General features: G+C 42.7%; 2 protein-coding genes across 2 annotated transcripts in view; one reads left to right on the forward strand and one right to left on the reverse strand.

Annotated features, from left to right (window-relative positions):
* The window catches only part of LOC142664505 (uncharacterized), a 168,116-nt gene that overhangs the window by 18,348 nt on the left and 130,722 nt on the right, over positions 1–19,046 (forward strand). The gene's annotated exons all lie outside the window — the stretch shown is intronic.
* LOC142665176 (serine/threonine-protein kinase SBK1-like) lies at positions 14,842–15,576 on the reverse strand. Its single transcript, XM_075844751.1, has 3 exons — positions 15,573–15,576; positions 15,247–15,449; positions 14,842–15,141 (listed from the first exon to the last, which is right to left on the reverse strand). The coding sequence occupies exons 1-3, from the start codon at positions 15,574–15,576 to the stop codon at positions 14,983–14,985; spliced, it is 366 nt and encodes a 121-aa protein (XP_075700866.1). The 3' UTR covers positions 14,842–14,982.

A 19,046-nucleotide genomic window follows, 5' to 3' on the forward strand; every position in this document is an offset into this window, starting at 1 on the left:
GCAGTATTTGGTGCCGTTTTTTGAGCCAAAGCAAGTGGTGGTTTTGAAGGGAATGGCTCAAACCTTTCCTTCCTGTTGGATCCAATTCTGATTGACTATAAAAATTAAAAAAAAACTGAATACAGCCTAATATGTCATAAATTAGTCTACTTTGTGAAAAATATAAAAATCACAAAATCCATTTTTAATCCTAACAGAAGATGCTAGTAAGAACTCTGAGGGACACTTCATGTTTTTGATCAATTATGAAGTAGAAGATGAAGATATTAAGCAGCAGTCTTCAGGAGAAAAACACACTAAGTTACACATGAGAAAATTCACACAGGAGAGAAGCCGTATTCATGTTTAGAATGTGGGAAATGTTTTATAGATAAATCAAGTCTTGTTAAACACCATAGAAGTCACACAGGAGAGAAGCCATATTCATGTTCAGAATGTGGGAAATGCTTTTCACGAAAATCAAATTTTGTTTTGAGAAAACTCACAAGTCATTTTGATGTTTTATTTATGGAAAATGTTCTACATGGAAATAAAATTTTGAAACTCATCAGAGGATTTACATAAAAAAAACTATTCTTGTTTCGAATGTGGGGAAAGCTATAAGAGCAAAAAAAGATTTTTAAGTCATCAGGTTATTCATAGACATAAACCCCTTGGCGACGCAGCCAATTATGGCCTCACATAGCCCCATTTTTTTTTAATCGGATGTGTCACACTGTGAGATTAATTTAAGCGTCCTTTAACCTGTCTTGATATCTGCTGCGTAGATACAGCACTGTTGGAAAACCCCAATACCGCTGTACATGTATGATAGGGAGTCTGCACCATCACCAGTGGGTGTCAACTGTACGGTCCTTGTCAATAGTTTTGAGAATTACACAAATTTTGTTTTTCACAAATATTGCCATCTACAGAGAAAGTCAAGTCGGCATTTAATACACGTGATGGACACTACGAATATCTAGTCATGCCCTTCGGCCTGTGTAACGACCCTGCGGTGTTTCAAGAATTTGTCAATGACATTTTTCGTGATCTACTCTATGTCTGTGTTGTGGTGTATCTCGATGACATTTTGATTTTGTCCCCAGATCTTGTGACTCATCAGGGTCATGTCCGCCATGTGTTGCTTCGATTAAGGGAGAATCATCTTTATGCCGAGCAGGAAAGGGGGTGTTTGAAAAGAAGTCTCTACCCTTCCTGGGCTATATCATCTCTGATCAGGGCCTCAAAATAAACCCTGAGAAGGTAAAGGCTGTCCTGGAATGGCAATGCCCCCAAAGCTTAAAGGGGTTGTCCCAAGTTGATAAATGGAGCTATAAAGCTCCCCCATGTAAAAATAAGAAGAATTCTAATTACCTGTCCGTCGTCCAGCGATGTCGTTTTCTTGCTATTCTTGATTGAAGTTGCGGTCGGTCCCTCTTTGTATCCTGCTCGTTGCCTAGGTTCCCGGCCACCGCTATTTACCTTTAGCGGTGGCCGCGCATGCGTAATGACATCCTCTGCGTCCGGAGCAGAGGATGTCATTTGCTCGTGAACGCGCATCTCGGCGCTTCTCGGCGCATGCGCAGAAGATGCAGTGGAAAGGCACCCGTCGCAAGGAGAAGTCTGCGCTCCGCTAAAGGTAAGTGTGTATATGTTTGTGTGTGTGTGTGTGTGTGTGTGTGTGTGTCTGTGTATATATGGGTGTGTTTGTGTATATGTGTTTGTGTGTGTGTGTGTTTATGTGTGAGTGTATATATGGGTGTATTTGTGTGTATGTGTATATGTTTGTGTATATTTTTGTGTTTGTGTGTGTATATGTTTGTGTGTGTGTGTTTTTGTATATGTGTGGGTTTGTGTTTGTGTATATATGGGTGTGTTTGTGTACATATGTTTGTGTGTATATGTGTGTGTTTGTGTATATATGGGTGTGTTTCTGTATATGTTTGTGTATGTGTGTTTGTGTATGTGTGTTTGTGTATGTGTGTTTGTGTATATTTGGGTGTGTTTGTGTACATGTGTTTGTGTATATGTGTGTGTGTTTGTGTATATATGGGTGTGTTTGTGTATATGTGTTTGTGCATATGTGTGTGTGTGTGTTTATGTGTGAGTGTATATATGGGTGTATTTGTGTGTATGTGTATATGTTTGTGTATATTTTTGTGTATGTGTGTATATGGGTGTGTTTGTGTATATGTTTGTGTGTATATGTTTGTGTGTGTGTGTGTGTGTGTGTTTTTGTATATGTGTGTGTTTGTGTATATATGGGTGTGTTTGTGTACATGTTTGTGTATATGTTTGTGTGTATATGTGTGTTTGTGTATATATGGGTGTGTTTGTGTATATGTTTGTGTGTGTGTTTGTGTATATATGGGTGTGTTTGTGCATATGTTTGTGTGTATGTGTGTGTATTTTTGTATATGTATATTTGTGTGTTTGTTTATGTGTGTTTGTGTATATATGGGTGTGTTTGTGTACATGTGTTTGTGTGTATGTGTGTGTTTGTGTGTATATGTGTGTATATGTGTGTGTGTATGTGTTTATGTGTGTTTGTGTAATATATGGGTGTGTGTTTATGTGTTTGTGTATATGTTTGTGTGTGGTTGTTTGTGTGTGTGTGTGTGTAGGTGAGTATAAGTATCGGTATTGTTCACATTGATAACTTTTTTTTTTATGTTGTTGCAGATTTTGATGTACCAATTGGACTACATCTTCGATTCGTTGGACTACTGCGTAGATCTACGTTTTTTGAAAATTTTAATAAAATGGTTAACGAGGGTTTTGTTGGGGATTTCTTATTTCAATAAAAAAAAAATTGTCTTTGTCTTTTTTTTTCAAACTTTATTAGTGCCTAGATAATGGCAGTTGGCTGATTGACAGCGTCCATTATTAAGGCGGTACTTAGTGTTAGCCGGTGCAGAGGCTAGCACTAACCACCCATTATTACCCCGGTACCCACCACCACCAGGGGTGCCGGGAAGAGCTTGGTACGATCCAGTACCCGACCATCTGTTGTGATGGTCGGGTACTGGGGCGGCCGTAGGCTGGTATTATGAGGCTGGGAAGGGCCAAAAACAGTGGACCTTCCCACCCTTGTAATGCTAGGCTGCTGCTGCTGTGTTGTATCGGGCTGGTTATAAAAATGTGGGGGACCCCCACGTCGTTTTTTTTTTAAAATTTAACAATAGACGTTGGGTCCACATTTTTAATAACCAGCCATATACAAGGCCGCAGCAGCCTGGCATTACACGGGTGGGAGGGGCCACTGGCTTAGTACATTCCCAGGCTAATAACACTGTGTTGTATGTGGCTGGTTATGATAAATTGGGTGGAACCCCATGTCTTTTTAATAAAAAAAAATAATAAATAATAAAAAAAAAATGACGTGGGGTCCCCCCCATTTTTATAACCAGCCAGATACAACACAGCAGCAGCAGCAGCCTAGCATTACAAGGGTGGGAAGGTCCACTGTTTTTGGCCCTTCCCAGCCTCATAATACCAGCCTGCGGCCGCCCCGGAGCCCGACCATTACAATAGATGGTCGGGTACTGGATCGTACCCAGCTCTTCCCGGCACCCCTGGTGGTGGTGGGTACCGGGGTAATAATGGTGTTTAGTGTTAGCCTCTGCACCGGCTAACACTAAGCTTCGCCTTAGTAATGGACCTTGTCACTCAGACAGCGGCCATTACTAAAGTGATAGTAATAAAACTTGAAAATAAAACACAAAGATATAGATAAAATATTTTATTGAAATAAAGCACCCCCAACACAACCCTCATTAACCATTTTATTGATGAAATAAAAAAGCGTCATCTAAGTAGTCCTCGAAACCGACGTAGTCCAAACACCAAACCTGTAAAAAATCAAAAATATAAAAAAAAAAATGAAATAAAACATGTCGTAGGCTTAGTTTCACTTTCATGTGTGATACTGACTGTTATACCATGTATAGAAGCCTGCGGCAAAGTTGGCTTAGATACAGGGCAGACAGTATCATACATGGCCATACAGACATTTATACAAACAAACATACATACATACAAGCAAACATACATACAAGCAAACATACATACAAGCAAACATACATACAAGCAAACATACATACAAGCAAGCAAACATACAAGCAAGCAAACATACAAGCAAGCAAACATACATACATGCAAGCAAACATACATACATGCAAACATACATACATACATACATACAAGCAAACATACATACATACAAGCAAACATACATACAAGCAAACATACATACAAGCAAACATACATGCAAGCATACATACATGCAAACATACATGCACATATACACATACAAACATGACAACATACATACAAGAAAACATACATACAAACATACATACATACATGAAAACATACATACATGCAAACATACATGCACATATACACATACAAACATGACAACATACAAGAAAACATACATACAAACATACATACATGAAAACATACATACATGCAAACATACATGCACATATACACATACAAACATGACAACATACATACATACAAGAAAACATACATACATGAAAACATACATACATGCGAACATACATGCACATATACACATACAAATATGACAACATACATACAAGCAAACATACATACATACATACAAGCATACATACATACATACACGCAAACAAACATACATACATACATACATACACATACATGCACATATACACATACAAACATGACAACATACATACAAGAAAACATACATACAAACATACATGCAAGCAAACATACATACATGCAAGCAAACATACATACATGCAAGCAAACATACATGCATACAAGCAAACATACATACAAGCAAACAAACAAACATACAAGCAAACATACATACATGAAAACATACATACATGCAAACATACATGCACATATACACATACAAACATGACAACATACATACAAGAAAACATACATACATGCAAACATACATACATACAAACATACATACATGCAAACATACATGCATGCAAACATACATATATACATACTTGCATTCAACCATACATACAAACATGTACATATATACATACATGCAAACATACATGCACATATACACATACAAACATGACAACATACATACATGAAAACATACATACAAACATACATGCAAACATACCTACATGAAAACATACATACATGAAAACATACACACATACAAACATGACAACATACATACATGAAAACATACATACATGCACATATACACATACAAACAGGACAACATACATACAAGAAAACATACATGCACATATACACATACATGACAACATACATACAAAAATAAACTCACTAAGACGTTCCCACGAAGAGCTGAAAGGTCCCGTCACTTTTCTTCTCCCATTCACAATAACAGAGCGGTGGGTGCAGATGACGTAATCACGTGGGCCTGATATGATTACGTCATCTGCGCCACAACGCATTGTTACTATGAATGCGAGCGGCGCCAAGAAGAGGGAAGATGGCAAGTGACGGGACCGTTCAGAGCGCCGTTAGAACGTCTTAGGTGAGTTTATTTTTTTTATATATTTTTAGTTGTTCGCCGGGTGCTGATGCAGCACCGGTACGGCGGCTACAAACATTACATGTAGTGACAGGGTGGGGGAGAAGTTGTTTGCCGAAACGGGGTAAATGTAGTGTAGTGTAGTGTAGTGTAGTGTAGGGTAGTTGACATTCACGGTAAGTTCGTCTCAATCGGGCTTACCATGCCCGCTTGAGACGAACATTCTCCCGATGTTGTTAGAACTACAGTATCTAGCAACATCGGGAGCGCGCACACTGCAGAGCGGAGCGGCTTGATTGACATCGAGCCGCTCACGCCCCTTTTTAGAAAAGATAACCAGCACTTGCTGAGTTATCAAGTGTAAAAAAAAGGCACTTAGGAAATGAATTTTAAATTTTTTTTAACAGCAAATGTTTTAAAATTCATTTCCTGCTTAGAATGTTTAAAAAAAAAAATTTGAGTCAACTTGGGACAACCCCTTTAAGGGCCATACAACGCTTCCTGGGATTCGCCAACTTCTACAGGCTGTTCATTTCCAACTTCTCTTCATTGACGGCTCCGATCTCTACCCTCACCAAAAAGGGCATGAATGCCAAGGTGTGGACTCCAGAAGCAGAAGTCGCATTTAAAACCTTAAAAAAGACCTTCATGTCAGCCACTATTCTTCATCACCCTGATGTATTCCTACAGTTTTCGTTGAAGGTGGACGCTTCCTCTGTTGGTGCCGGTGCACTTTTATTCCAGAAAGGTACGAAAGGCAAGACTGTGGTATGTGGCTACTATTCTAAGCTGTTTTCTCCCACAGAGCGCACCTACTCGATTGGGGATCGGGAGTTACTGGCCATCAAGCTGGCCCTGCAGGAGTGGAGACACCTACTCGAAGGCGCAGCCCATCCTATCCTGGTCTTTACGGACCACAAGAAGAAAAAAAATGGGACATAGATAACATCAAATCCACAAAAAAGGCCATACTTACTAAGTGGGTGGGTGAAAACCCGTTCCCAGCAGGACGCAGACAGGTAAAAAAATGCTGCAGAAGGAGGGTGCATTAAATAGTGATAGCCACTCCCACTAGTCTTGAGGGGAGTGGCGAACTAAGTGCTCACAAGTGTGCGATAAATGAGTATCAGTGTTAGTGTAGTGCTAGGGTGTGAATGTATGGTAAAAAAGAAATGTGTGTGTATGGAAGTGTCAGAACTGTGTAATAATGTAATAAAAAATAAATGTGTGATGAATAGCGGTCAGTGCTGTGAATAGTACATGGGGTGTCAGTACTATGTGTAATACGTGGAGGGATAATGTGCTGGTCGTCAGGCATAGCATATCTTGCCGGATCACAGCCTATTTGTAACGCCGCTACTGTTAGCTAAGGCGGGCTGAACTATCTACAGACGGCTCAACGGCTGAATCCTCGTCAAGCCAGGTGGTCATTGTTCTTTGCTCCACTACTGACCTGCCGACAAGAATGTGAGGGCCGATGCCTTGTCTAGGTCATTTGAAACAGAGGACTCTCTGTGGAGTCCCTACAGAATATTATCGACCCTTCATCTATTCTGTTAACCCTCTGCAGGTTAGAGACATTTCTCCGGGAAGCACTTTTGTACGTCGGGCAGACAGAGGAAGAATCCTTCGCTGGGGTCACAGTTCCAAGCTGGCAGGTCACGCAAGTACCCGTAAGACCCGAGACCTAATTGGCCGTCAGTTCTGGGGGACCACGCTGCCCAAAGACGTCATGGACTTTGTCTCCTCCTGTACGTTGTGCGCAACAAAGTTGCCCACTCCAGAGCAGCCGGTCTGCTCCAGCCACTGCCTGTGCCCGATGCCCCCTGGCAGCATGTTGCTATGGACTTTGTCACAGATCTGCCTCTCTCTGCGGGATGCAGTGTGATCTGGGTGGTGGTGGATCGATTTTCTAAAATGGCTTATTTTGTTCCCCTGACTAGTCTGCCTTCTGCTTCTCGACTGGTCGACCTCTTCATTCAACACATCTTCCGTCTGCACGGCTTGCCTTTACATATTGTCTCGGATCGAGGGGTCCAGTTCACCTCGAAGTTCTGGAGAGCACTCTGCAGCCTCCTCAGTGTAAAGTTGGACTTCTCCTCGGCTTATCATCCTCAGTCCAATGGACAAGTCGAAAGGGTTAACCAGATTATGGAGAACTATCTGCGGCACTTTGTGTCCAGACGACATGATGACTGGGTGCAGCTGCTCCCGTGGGCTGAGTTCTCCTATAATAACCATACTAGTGAGTCCACCACCTCCAGTCCGTTCTTCATTGTCTACAGCCAACATCCTTGTATACCTCTTCCTGTCTCTATTATGGCCCAGGTGCCTGCAGCTGACTCTACCTTTAGGGAATTTCTGCAGATATGGCAACAGACACGATCTTCTATTCTGCTGGCGGTGGACCGCATGAAGAGAAAGGCAGACGCTAGAAAACGAGAACCTCCCCAGTTTCTTCCAGGTATGAAGGTCTGGCTGTCTTCCAGGAATATCCAGCTGAGGGTGCCGTCTTGCAAGTTTGCTCCCAGGTTCCTCGGACCCTTCAAGATTCTGCTACAAATCCACAATTCTGTGTCTTACAAGCTTTGGCTGCCTCCTACCTTCAAAATCCCTAACTACTTTCATGTCTCCCTGCTGAAGCCCGTGGTCCTGAACCACTACTCCAGGATTGGTGGTTTGGAGTGGATTTGGTCCAGAGGAGAGGTCTTGGGAGCCAGAGGAGAATATCGATGCCCCTGTCCTCGCGAAGAGATTTCTCTCCCACTCTGGCCCCAAGAAGAGGGGGCGAGGGGGGATACTGTAATGTCTATGGCTGACGGCCATCGTTCAGACTTACCCTCTGACGGCCACGGCCATGGACATCTGTGTTCTCGGCGGCATCTCCCTCCAGGGAGACGCCGGCACTTACTTCCTGGTTCTGTGCCCGTGTGTGCACAGCCTTAACCCCTTAGTGACCACCAATACGCCTTTTCACGTTGGTCACTAAGGGGCCTTAGGCTAGGCTGACGCCTTTTCACGTGAGCCTAGTCTAAGTCCTGCACGGGTCTCCCGTGCAGGGTGGAGTCGGGGCTCTGCTGTCTGATGACAGCTGAGCTCCTGCTCCAACAGCCACGATCAAAGTTTACTTAGATCGCGGCCGTTTAACCTGTTAAATGCCGCCGTCAATAGCGACCACGGCATTCAACTTGTTTACAGAGGGAGTGAGCTCCCTCTGTCACCCGTCGGCGGCCCGCAAATGCAATTGCGGGTCTCCAATGGGGTGTCATGGCAGCCGGGGGCTTGATGAAAGCCCCCAGGTCTGCCCTGGACATATGCCTATTAGGACGCGCTGGAGGCACGTCCTAATAGATTGCCTGTCAGATTTACACTGACAGGTAATAATGCTCTGGTATACGAAGTATACCAAAGCATTATAGCAGCGATCTGCGATCGCACAGTAAAGTCCCCTAGTGGGACTAATGAAATAAGTAATAAATGTGAAATAAAGATTAATAATAAAAATTACAGTAAAAAAAAAACAAAAAACATTTTTTTCCATAAAAGTTATTTTATTTAGTAAAAGTGTAAAAAATAAATAAAAGTACACATATATGGTATCGCCGCGACCGTAATGACTCAATTAATAAAGTTAATATGTAATTTAAACCGCAAGGTAAACACCGTAAAAAAAAACGCAAAAAACAATGGCGGAATTGCAATTTTTTTCCATCGCCCCCTAAAAAAGTCATAATAAAAATTAATCAATAAGTCCCATGCACCCCAAAACAGTACCAATCAAAACTACGTCTCGTCCCCCAAAAAATCACTACATTGATGGAAAAATAAAAAAAGTTACGGCTCTTGGAAAGCAACGATTCAAAAACAAATAATTTTAGTTCAAAAGTGTTTTTATTGTGCAAAAGTCGTAAAACATAAAAAAAACTCTACATATGTGGTATCGCCGTAATCGTACCAACCCATAGAATAAAGGTAACATGTTATTTATGCCGCACAGTGAACGGCGTCAATTTAAAAACTCATAGAACAATGGTGGAATTTCAGTTTTTTTTATAATCCCCACAAAAAAATGGTGCTATTAAAAAGTACAACTAATCCTGCAAAAAACAAGTCCTCATACAGCTATGTAGACGAAAAAATAAAAAAGTTATAGCTCTTTGAATGCGACTATAGAAAAACGAATAAAATAGCTTGGTCATTAGGGCCTAAAATGGGCTGGTCACTAAGGGGTTAAAGGACCAGTACGCATCCAGCTGTCATTAATCAGTATTAGCCCAGAATGCTGCTGGACTATAAAAGGGGCTCTGCCCACTTGATCATTGCCTGAGTGTTGTTGTTTACCTAAAGTTTGTCTTGCAAATGGTCTCCTAGTGTTTCCCAGTTACCAGTGTTACCCGTTCCTGCTGCCTGTACCCTGTATCCCGTGCTACCATGCCTCTGTGCCATCTACAGAGAAAGTCAAGTCGTGTCTTCCGGTGCATCTACTGTGCCATCTACAGTGAAAGTCAAGCCGTGTGTCCGCTACTGTCTACATTGCCACAGTTACCCTTTCTGGACTATAGACATTGTTTTGTACCTAGTTGGCCAGCTGCTATCCTGCTACGCTGTACGGCCCAGTGGGTCCACACCCCGCGCCGTGACAAAAGTGTTAATGAGGACAAGGCAGATGATATCACTCTGTCATGCTAATTGAACTATAAGAGAAGGCTGGTTGCTTTAAAAGGGGGATGGTGTTTAACAAGTCCCTTCTGCCCATTAAGGACAGTGGCGTAATGTTGAAACGTCTGCATGCTTGCGCTACTGCGCTCCCCACGATCCTCTCTCCAATGCTGAATGCCACCAATGCGGTGCACTTTTAGCCTTTAGAGGCCACTTCTAAAGATCCTGGTGTGACTCCTGGAGTGTGTGGTAAACTTTAAGCAGGATTGACCGCCCTGACTCTGAAATTGTCCTCTCCCTTCTTTAAAGTTATGTGGTGCAGGTCTGCTGTGGCAACACAGATATCTTGGCTGGCCTGCTGTGGTACTGCCGCTACTGTGCTATTGAACAACAAATAAGAAGAGAATCCACCAAGGGACTAAAAGTACTAGAAAAATCGCTGAACGGAAGTGTAAGGCTTAACCACTCTATAGAGGACAAGTCACATTTTAACATCTTGCCAACGAATATTAAGGAGATAGCAAGGGCAGTGACAGAGCAGTTAATGCCTCTTATAACAGAGTCAGTGGACTAGGCTGTAACACAGTTATTAAAAACATTCGGAAGCATACAGACCAGATGGACCAATTTCAAGATAGAGATTCTGCAATGGAGGATGAGATGGCAGAGCTTCATGGCTCGGTTTCGGAACTGAAAAAAGACAATTGAACATTGAGAGATAAACTCTCAGATATAGAAAATCGTTCTAGAAGGCATAATCTACTAATAATTGGAATTCCAGAATCCTATTCTGCAACCATTTTGAGAGAAGTGATCTCGAAAATAAAATCCTGAACTACTGAAATTACCAGGGCAAATAAAAGTAGAAAGAGCCCACAGGCTGGGTGTAAAACCAAGGGAAGAGGAGAATCCAAGACCGGTTATTGCCAGGATTTTGGACTATAATGATAAAAACGAGCTAGTGAGGTCCTACAGAAAACAAAATGAATTACGGCTGAACAACAATAAAATTCTTATATTTTTTGATTATTCCGCGGAGGGGAGCAGTAAAACAAGATTGTTCTCAACAAGTGGTGCAAAACTAATACAAAACAAGACACATTTCGCTTTAATGTACCCAGTAATCCTAAGAATATTTCATGAAGATGGAACAGTTAAAACCTGTGAAGATCCAGTAAAAGCTGCAAAATGGATTGAAAAAAGTGGACATCAATTTAAAGATCTTCAAAGGACCCATAGTAGGAAGGAAGGAAGAAGAATGGAAGAAAAGAGAAAACTGCCTGAACATTCTTAAAGAATCGTCCTATAAATATGTTATCTTACTATATCTCTGTCTATAAACACAGCTTGTTATTGGAGCGGGGGGTTGGATACGTGGTGCGGGGAAAGAGGATAGAAACATCACATAAATATAGATTTGAGGGAGAGTGAGGCAGCTATACAAAAAAATACAGGGGAGGGGAGAAAAGGAAGGGGGGGGGATGTGAACCAGAATAATGAAATATTGCAGTTTGAGGGATAGATGATACCTGTTTATATAGTTTCATGGAATGTTAATGGGATAGCATTAAGAGAGAGAAAATAATGACACTTAAATATATTAAAGACAGATATAGCACAATTAGACGAGGTACATTTGAGCGAGAAGGAGCTCCTAAAATTAAGAAGAGATTGGATTGGGACGGTTATAGGGTCACCAGCAATAGGGAGAAAGGCGGGAAATGCCATTTTGTTAAGTAAACACTTTGATGGAAATGTAATAAAAAGCGATAATGACACAGAGGAAGATGCTGTCTAATTTATCTAAGGAGAGAAGTAGAAAAAATAACATTACTGCAATTATGGATGAAAAATGAGTTATTCAGACAACTCCGGACAAGGTCAATGATGTGTTTTTTTATTTTAATAAATCATTATATGGAAACCCCTTAGAAAACCAGCAAGGGGCAGATTTCTTCCTCTCTGAAATTAATGTATGGAATATTGCTTTTTATATGTGATTCCTTTTTTTATAAACGGTATGTAAGAACATGTAAAGGTACAAAATTATCAATAAAAAAAGGGTGGTTAAAATCATTGCCTTATTTTGTTAACCAAGGTTACTTCCAAGTCATCATTGCTTTGCATCAAAAGGGCTTTACAGGTAAGGACATTGTAAGATTGCCCCTAAATCAACTATTTATAGGATCATCAAGAACTTCAAGGAGAGAGGTGTAATTACTGTGAAGAAGGGTGCCCAAAAAGTCCAGCATGTGCCAGGACTGTCTTCTTAAGAGGATTCAGCTACGGTATCGGTTCGACACCAGTGCAGAGCTTGCTTAGGAATCGCAGCAGGCACGAGTCAGTGCATCTGCACGCACAGTGAGGCGAAGACTTTTGGAGGCTGTTGTGATTCAAGAAGGACATCAAGGAAGCCACTTCTCTCCAAGAAAATCATCAAGGACAGACTGACATTCTTCAGGAAGTAGAGGGATTGTACTGCAGAGGACTGGGGTAAAGTTATCTGATGAAGCCCCGTTCAGACTGGACATCTGGAAGAATGATTGTCCAGAGAAAAAAAGGTGAGCGCTACCATGAGTCCTGTGTCATGCCAACATAAAGCAGCCTGAGACCATTCATGTGTGGGGTTGCTTTTCATCCAGGGGACTGAGCTCACTCACAATTTTGCTTAAAAACTCTTCCATGAATAAAGAATGGGATCTAAACATCCTCCAAGAGCAACTTCTCCAAAACAATCCAGGAGCAATTTGGTGATGAGCAATGCTTTTTTCAGCATGATGGAGCACCATGTTACAAGGCAAAAGTGATAACTAAGTGGCTTGGTGAACAAAACATTAACATTTTGGGTCCATTGCCAGTAAACTTCCCAAGTCTCAATCCCATTGAGAACCTTTGGTTTATCCTCAAAAAAGCGGGCGGACAAACAAAAATACCGAAATTGTGATTGAGCAACAATGGGTTGTCATCAGTCATGATTTAGCCCGGAAGCGGATATCCAGCATGCCATGGCGAATTTCACAAGTCTTGAAAAAGAAGGGTCAACTCTGTAAATATTGAGTCCTTGCATAAACTTGATGTATTTGTCAATAAAAGTTTAAAATCTTATGAAATGCTTATAATTGTACTTCAGTTACCATAGAAACATCCGACTAAAAGACCTAAAAAGACGGAAGCAGCAAACTATAGTGTTAGCCATTTACTTAAAAAAAAAAAAAGGTCAAACTATCTACGTATTTAAATATCATACATCCAGCATTAAGTTAGTGTTTCAAAAGTTTTAATCAAAACACAAAAAAAAAAGTGTTGTGTTTACTGGAAAATATTCCTGATCCAATTTGAAGGGATTATCCTGAGGAAAAAAAATAATGAACTATCCTCGGCATAGGCAATCTTTATCTGATTGGTGGGTGTTCGACTCCCTGAATCACCATCAATTATCTGTATTAAAGGGGCCATAGTGCTGGTGCAAGTACTGCTTCCCCTTCATTCCTTTCACTGCTCCATACTGTTAGACGGGGGCACACTTGTAGTGCCGCTTCACTCTATTCCACGCTTCTGAAATTCATTTTAAATTCACAACATCTCTAAGCTTGGGGCCTGGCTACGTTGCACTGTAAAGGTGTTACATCATTTTTTCTAGGTAAAAAATTATTAGTCAATGGAAAATATAATTATCAACATAAAAGACTTGCGGCCGGAGTTGCCTGCTAGGCATAAGGGACAGCAGCTCCAGAAAAATGGTGCCACGCGTGGTAGAAGACCCGCTCTTTCGTCTGGGTTACTGCCTTCTGGAACCTATCCCGCACAGACTGCTATCCCTTCTGGATGACACTTTCTACAAAATGAGGGACCAAAAAACTAAATTTGACTAATTCAAAACTAAAACATTCTTGTAAGATATTTTTGAAGTACAGAAGAGTAACATGGAGAAGGTCTGGTTTGGTTTTTTTGGGCGTGCTGCACATCCCTGAATCTAACTAACAAATTAAAAATGAATGTAAGCTTAAAAATTAAGTTTACTATTACATTTTCTTCAAACATTAGGATTTTTCAAAAACATAATAAAATTAAATTCATAGAGACCATATGTGTAGCTTAATTATGAATCAAATAATCCAAAAATTCTTGATTTATATGTTACAAAACAGTGAAATTAAGATAAAACCCTCGTCTCCTAAGTTGAGAAGAGTTGGATGAGTGTAAGGGACGTGTGTTCCAGCTTTGTAGTGGAGTGTATTGTGTGTATTCACATGTGTCATATTTAGATGGCAAAAACCACCATCTACTATGATCCGGACAGAGCATTCAACGCAGATGTTAGCCCGTTAGGGAGTAGCTTATTTTCGCTCTTAGTGACTGTGGTAGTTTATGAAAAATATCATTGCATTCAAAAATAAGTCAAATGTTCAATGTGCCCATTACAGAAGAATCAAAAGCCAACTTGACAAACGGCACACTACGCAGGTCACTATGGCGCACTGTGCTATTTATGTAACCAAACTGTGTAATATTAGGTGTATCAGAATGGCGCATTAAGTAAATAGAATAGCGCACAACAATGCCTTTTTTAATTTTAGTAGTATGCCATTTGTGAAGTTGGTGCTTGCTCCATCGGTCCATATTCATCATCAGTTATAATGTGAAGGTTATTAGGGACAGTGGGAACATTATGATATTATAACCTATAGACCAGAAACAAGGAAAATGTTCACAGTAATCACTAATATCAGGATATCGGGAAAGCCCATTGACCTATTGAAGACTCATGCCAATGAAACAATCTTCTTACTTGATTCATGGAATTGGAGTCACTTACTGTTGCCATGAAGGACATGACACACCTTATGAAACACCAAAATATTCTCTAGTTTGATATCCAGATGCACCAGCCCTTTACTGTGGATGAATTCCAGGGCACTGGAGATCTGCACCGCACATCTCTTTACTGTGTCTTCTGAGAGTCCAACCTGAAATAGAGAAATAAAGAAAATCAACACAACTAAGATATTACTACAGGAAGGAAAGGGTGTTGGGGATGTAGTTCTCCAGGTAATTCAGGGACCTCTACTTACATTAGGTGCAATAAGAGAATACAGGTCACCACCCATCGACAGCTCCTGGGTAAAGGCAAAGTAGTCACAAGTCTTCAAGGCAGTGCCATAAGTTCCAATGATGTTGGGATGGGAGGAGAGGAAGAAGGACATGCTCAACTCCATGAGGAAGGTGAATTCTGTGGTTTTGTTCCTGTCTAGAACCTTTAATGCCATTATTTGATCTGTTTATTGAAGGAACATAATTAATTGTACTGTACATACATCACACATAGGTTTTATAGTATTGTCTCACTGGACATATGGAAATCAGTAATAGTATTGTGTGGACCCTTCTGGCCTCTTACCCATCTATTCTCTATTTATAATTCTAATATATGATGGAGAAAATAACTTATCATGACACATGCACCATTTTGGTGAATTTGTCCCAAGTTGCACAATTTTGCAGATACCTAGATGTATGTATCCTGGTAAATGCCGACACTATTCATAAATCTCCCCCCATTATATCTACACCGTGTTCCAAATTATTATGCACATTGGATTTAAGTGTCATAAACATTTAATTATTAGTTTTTCAATTAAACTCATGGATGGTCTTGTGTTTTAGGGCTCTTTGGATCATTGTAATCAATCTCAGACACCTGTGATAATTAGTTTTCCAGGTGTGCCCAATCAAAGGAAAACTACTTAAGAAGGACATTCCACATTATTAAGCAGGCCACAGGTTTCAAGCAATATAGGAAAGAAAAAGGATCTCTCTGCTGCCGAAAAGCGTGAAATAGTGCAATACATTGGACAAGGTATGAAAACATTGGATATTTCAAGAAAACTTAAGCGTGATCATCGTACTGTGAAAAGATTTGTGGCTGATTCAGAGCACAGACGGGTTCGTTCATGTAGCGTCCATGGCCGCGGGCCGTCTGGTTCACTCACCTCCCGACGCCCGCAGCCATGGATCCGTGAGCGCTGGTCCCCGTCTCCCTCCTAGGAGACGCCAGCGCTCATTTCCGCTCCATTCGGCTGTGTCCCGTAGGGTGCGCGCGCACGCTCGCGCCCGGCCTTAAAGGCCCAGCGCGCGCAAATAGGAAGTCGTCATCAACTGTCACAATTTCCTGGTCTATAAGAAGGCCCCAGGCCTTCTAATCCTTCCCTGAGCGTTGTTAGTTTTCCCAGTCTGTCTTGCAAATGGTCCCTTAGTGTTTCCCGTTCCAATTGTTTCCCGTGCCTTCTTTCCCGTTCCTGTTTCCCGTGCTGTGCCTTAGTATCGAGTCGTGCCACGTCCTGTGTCATCTGCCACGTCCGGAGGAATCCGCCACATCCTGTGTCATCTGCCACATCTGGAGGAATCCGCCACGTCCTGTGTCATCTGCCACGTCCGGAGGAATCCGCCACGTCCTGTGTCTTATGCCACGTCCAGAGGAGTCCGCCACATCTGGCGCAACTTGCGGCTCCTGTGTCATCCGCCACGTTTGGCGCCATCTGCTGCACCCATCTCATCTGTGCGAGAGCTGCGGCCACCATCTGGACTATTCAGGTACCCTTGTGCGGGACATTGTATTTCTGGGGTGTCCTGTAGTTTGGCCAGCTGCCTCCCCGCTACGGCGGTACGGCCTAGTGGGTCCACTAACCCGCTTCATGACAGTACGCTCAGGCCATGGACTCCGCTGGTCAACCTGAGACTTTGATGACAAAAGCCATGCAGGCCGAGATGGAGTATCTCCAGTCATGACAAGACCAGCTCCTCCTGTCGGTGAACGCCATAGCCCATCGGCTACTTGCTCCAACCACAGTCATCACCGCACCCATTCCTGCAGTTCCGCCTGCTACACTTCCTGTCTGTACCGGTACCAACCCCCTGTGTTTCTTGCCGCTACCTCCATGCTATGATTGAGATCCAAGGTCCTGCAGGGGATTTTTGAATCAGTGCCTGATCCATTTCAGACTACATGCCAGGTCCTTCTGTTCGGATGACGTCAGGATCGCCTTCATCATCTTTCTCCTTACTGGCAAAGCCCTGGCATGGGCTAATCCTCTGTGGGAACATCAGGGACCAGAGACCCGGGACTTGCAGTGATTCCTACAGACCTCCCGCTCGATCTTTAAGGAACCTGGGAGAGTTTCTTCGGCTGCTGCATCCTTGCTAACCCTACACAAGGGAGACCTCTCCGTGGGCGAGTATGCCATCCAGTTCCGTATCCTGGCTGCTGAATTGACGTGGAACAACGAGGCTTTGGTGGCTACATTCTGGCAGGGACTGTCTTCAGGAATGAAGGACGAGCTGGCTGCTTGCGATCTGCCATCTACCCTGGACGATCTTATCTTACTCGCCTCCCAAGTGTACATGAGGATCCGGGAACGTTCCCAAGAGGTTCTCCGGGAGAGAGAACTTCCCAGGCTGGATTCTGATGTCCCGCAATCCCCCTCAGTCATCCCACCAGAGGATTCGATTCAGAGGAATTATGTCAAGTTGTCTACCTAGGAGAGACAACACAGACACACTTCTGGACTTTGTTTGTATTGCGGCCGTGGAGGCCATATTGTGCGTCTGTGTCCCCAGAAGCCAGAGAGACCCCCTTGCCTAGGATTGGTTGGAGAGACAACCCTAGGTGGAACGGAACCTAACAGAGCATTCGGTTCCAAATTGACTATTCCTGTGACCCTAGTATCCGGCGACAGGATGCATCAAGTCTCTGCCTATCTTGACTCTGGCTCTGCTGCAAACTTCATCCAGAAAGAGCTTGTGGATCATCTTCAGTTGCCCACAGTTCCCCTAGAGACGTCTTTGGCTGTTGCCTCAGTTAATGGACTGCCTCTGCCTGATCCCATCGTTTCTAAAACCAAGCCGTTGAAGCTCCAGGTTGGAGTCCTGCATTTCGAATTAATTTCTTTCCTTGTTTTGCCCAAGGCCATCAATCCTGTTCTGCTTCGCCTGCCTTGGCTTCGACTACATGCCCCAGTCCTAGACTGGAATTCTGGAGAGGTTCTCCAATGGGGCTCCAAGTGCCATGGTCGCTGTCTGTTCCAGATCCATCCTGTCAAGCCTCCTCTGTCTCAGTCGTTGGTGGGACTGCCTCCCCAATTTGCTCAGTATGCAGAAGTTTTCAGCAAAAGGGAGGCTGAGACGCTGCCTCCACATCGGACTTATGACTGCCCCATTGAACTGGTTCCTAATGCCTCTCTCCCCCGTGGACGGGTATATCCTCTCTCCTTGCCAGAGTCTCTATCCATGTCGGCCTATATCAAGGAGAAGCTGGAGAGGGGTTTCATACGAAAGTCTTCCTCCCCGGCCGGGGCTGGATTCTTCTTCGTTAAAAAGAAGGACGGATCCCTTCGTCCCTGCATTGACTACAGGGGCCTCAACCTGATCACAGTCAAGAACAAATACCCGTTGCCACTAATTTCTGAGCTGTTTGATCGCATACGAGGAGCCAACATTTTTTCTAAGCTAGACCTGCGGGGGGCTTACAATCTAGTCCGGATTCGCCGGGGTGATGAATGGAAGACGGCTTTTAACACCCGGGACGGGCACTACGAATACCTGGTGATGCCCTTCGGACTGTGTAACGCTCCCGCAGTGTTTCAGGAGTTCGTTAACGATATCTTCCGAGATCTACTCTATAATGTACAGTTCGTAAAAAACGGGAATATGTACGGCGCTGCTACTCAATGATGATACAAATGCTGTAAATAATGACGTTTATTGATCAAGGCTACGCGTTTCAATGCCGCACCGGCATCTTCCTCAGGCCATATGAATTGCAGTCTAAACAGCAGTGCTTTAAATAGACCACGCGGAGAGAAAAAACCGCCAATGT

Source organism: Rhinoderma darwinii, chromosome 1 (assembly GCF_050947455.1).
Source record: "Rhinoderma darwinii isolate aRhiDar2 chromosome 1, aRhiDar2.hap1, whole genome shotgun sequence".
NCBI classification, from domain to species: domain Eukaryota; kingdom Metazoa; phylum Chordata; class Amphibia; order Anura; family Rhinodermatidae; genus Rhinoderma; species Rhinoderma darwinii.

Bases quoted from the DNA above. Each gene is read 5' to 3' on its own strand.
- LOC142665176 (XM_075844751.1), bottom strand. The intron at 15,142-15,246 runs GTAAGTAGAGGT...TCTCTATTTCAG, and splicing joins ATTCTCTTATTGCACCTAAT to GTTGGACTCTCAGAAGACAC.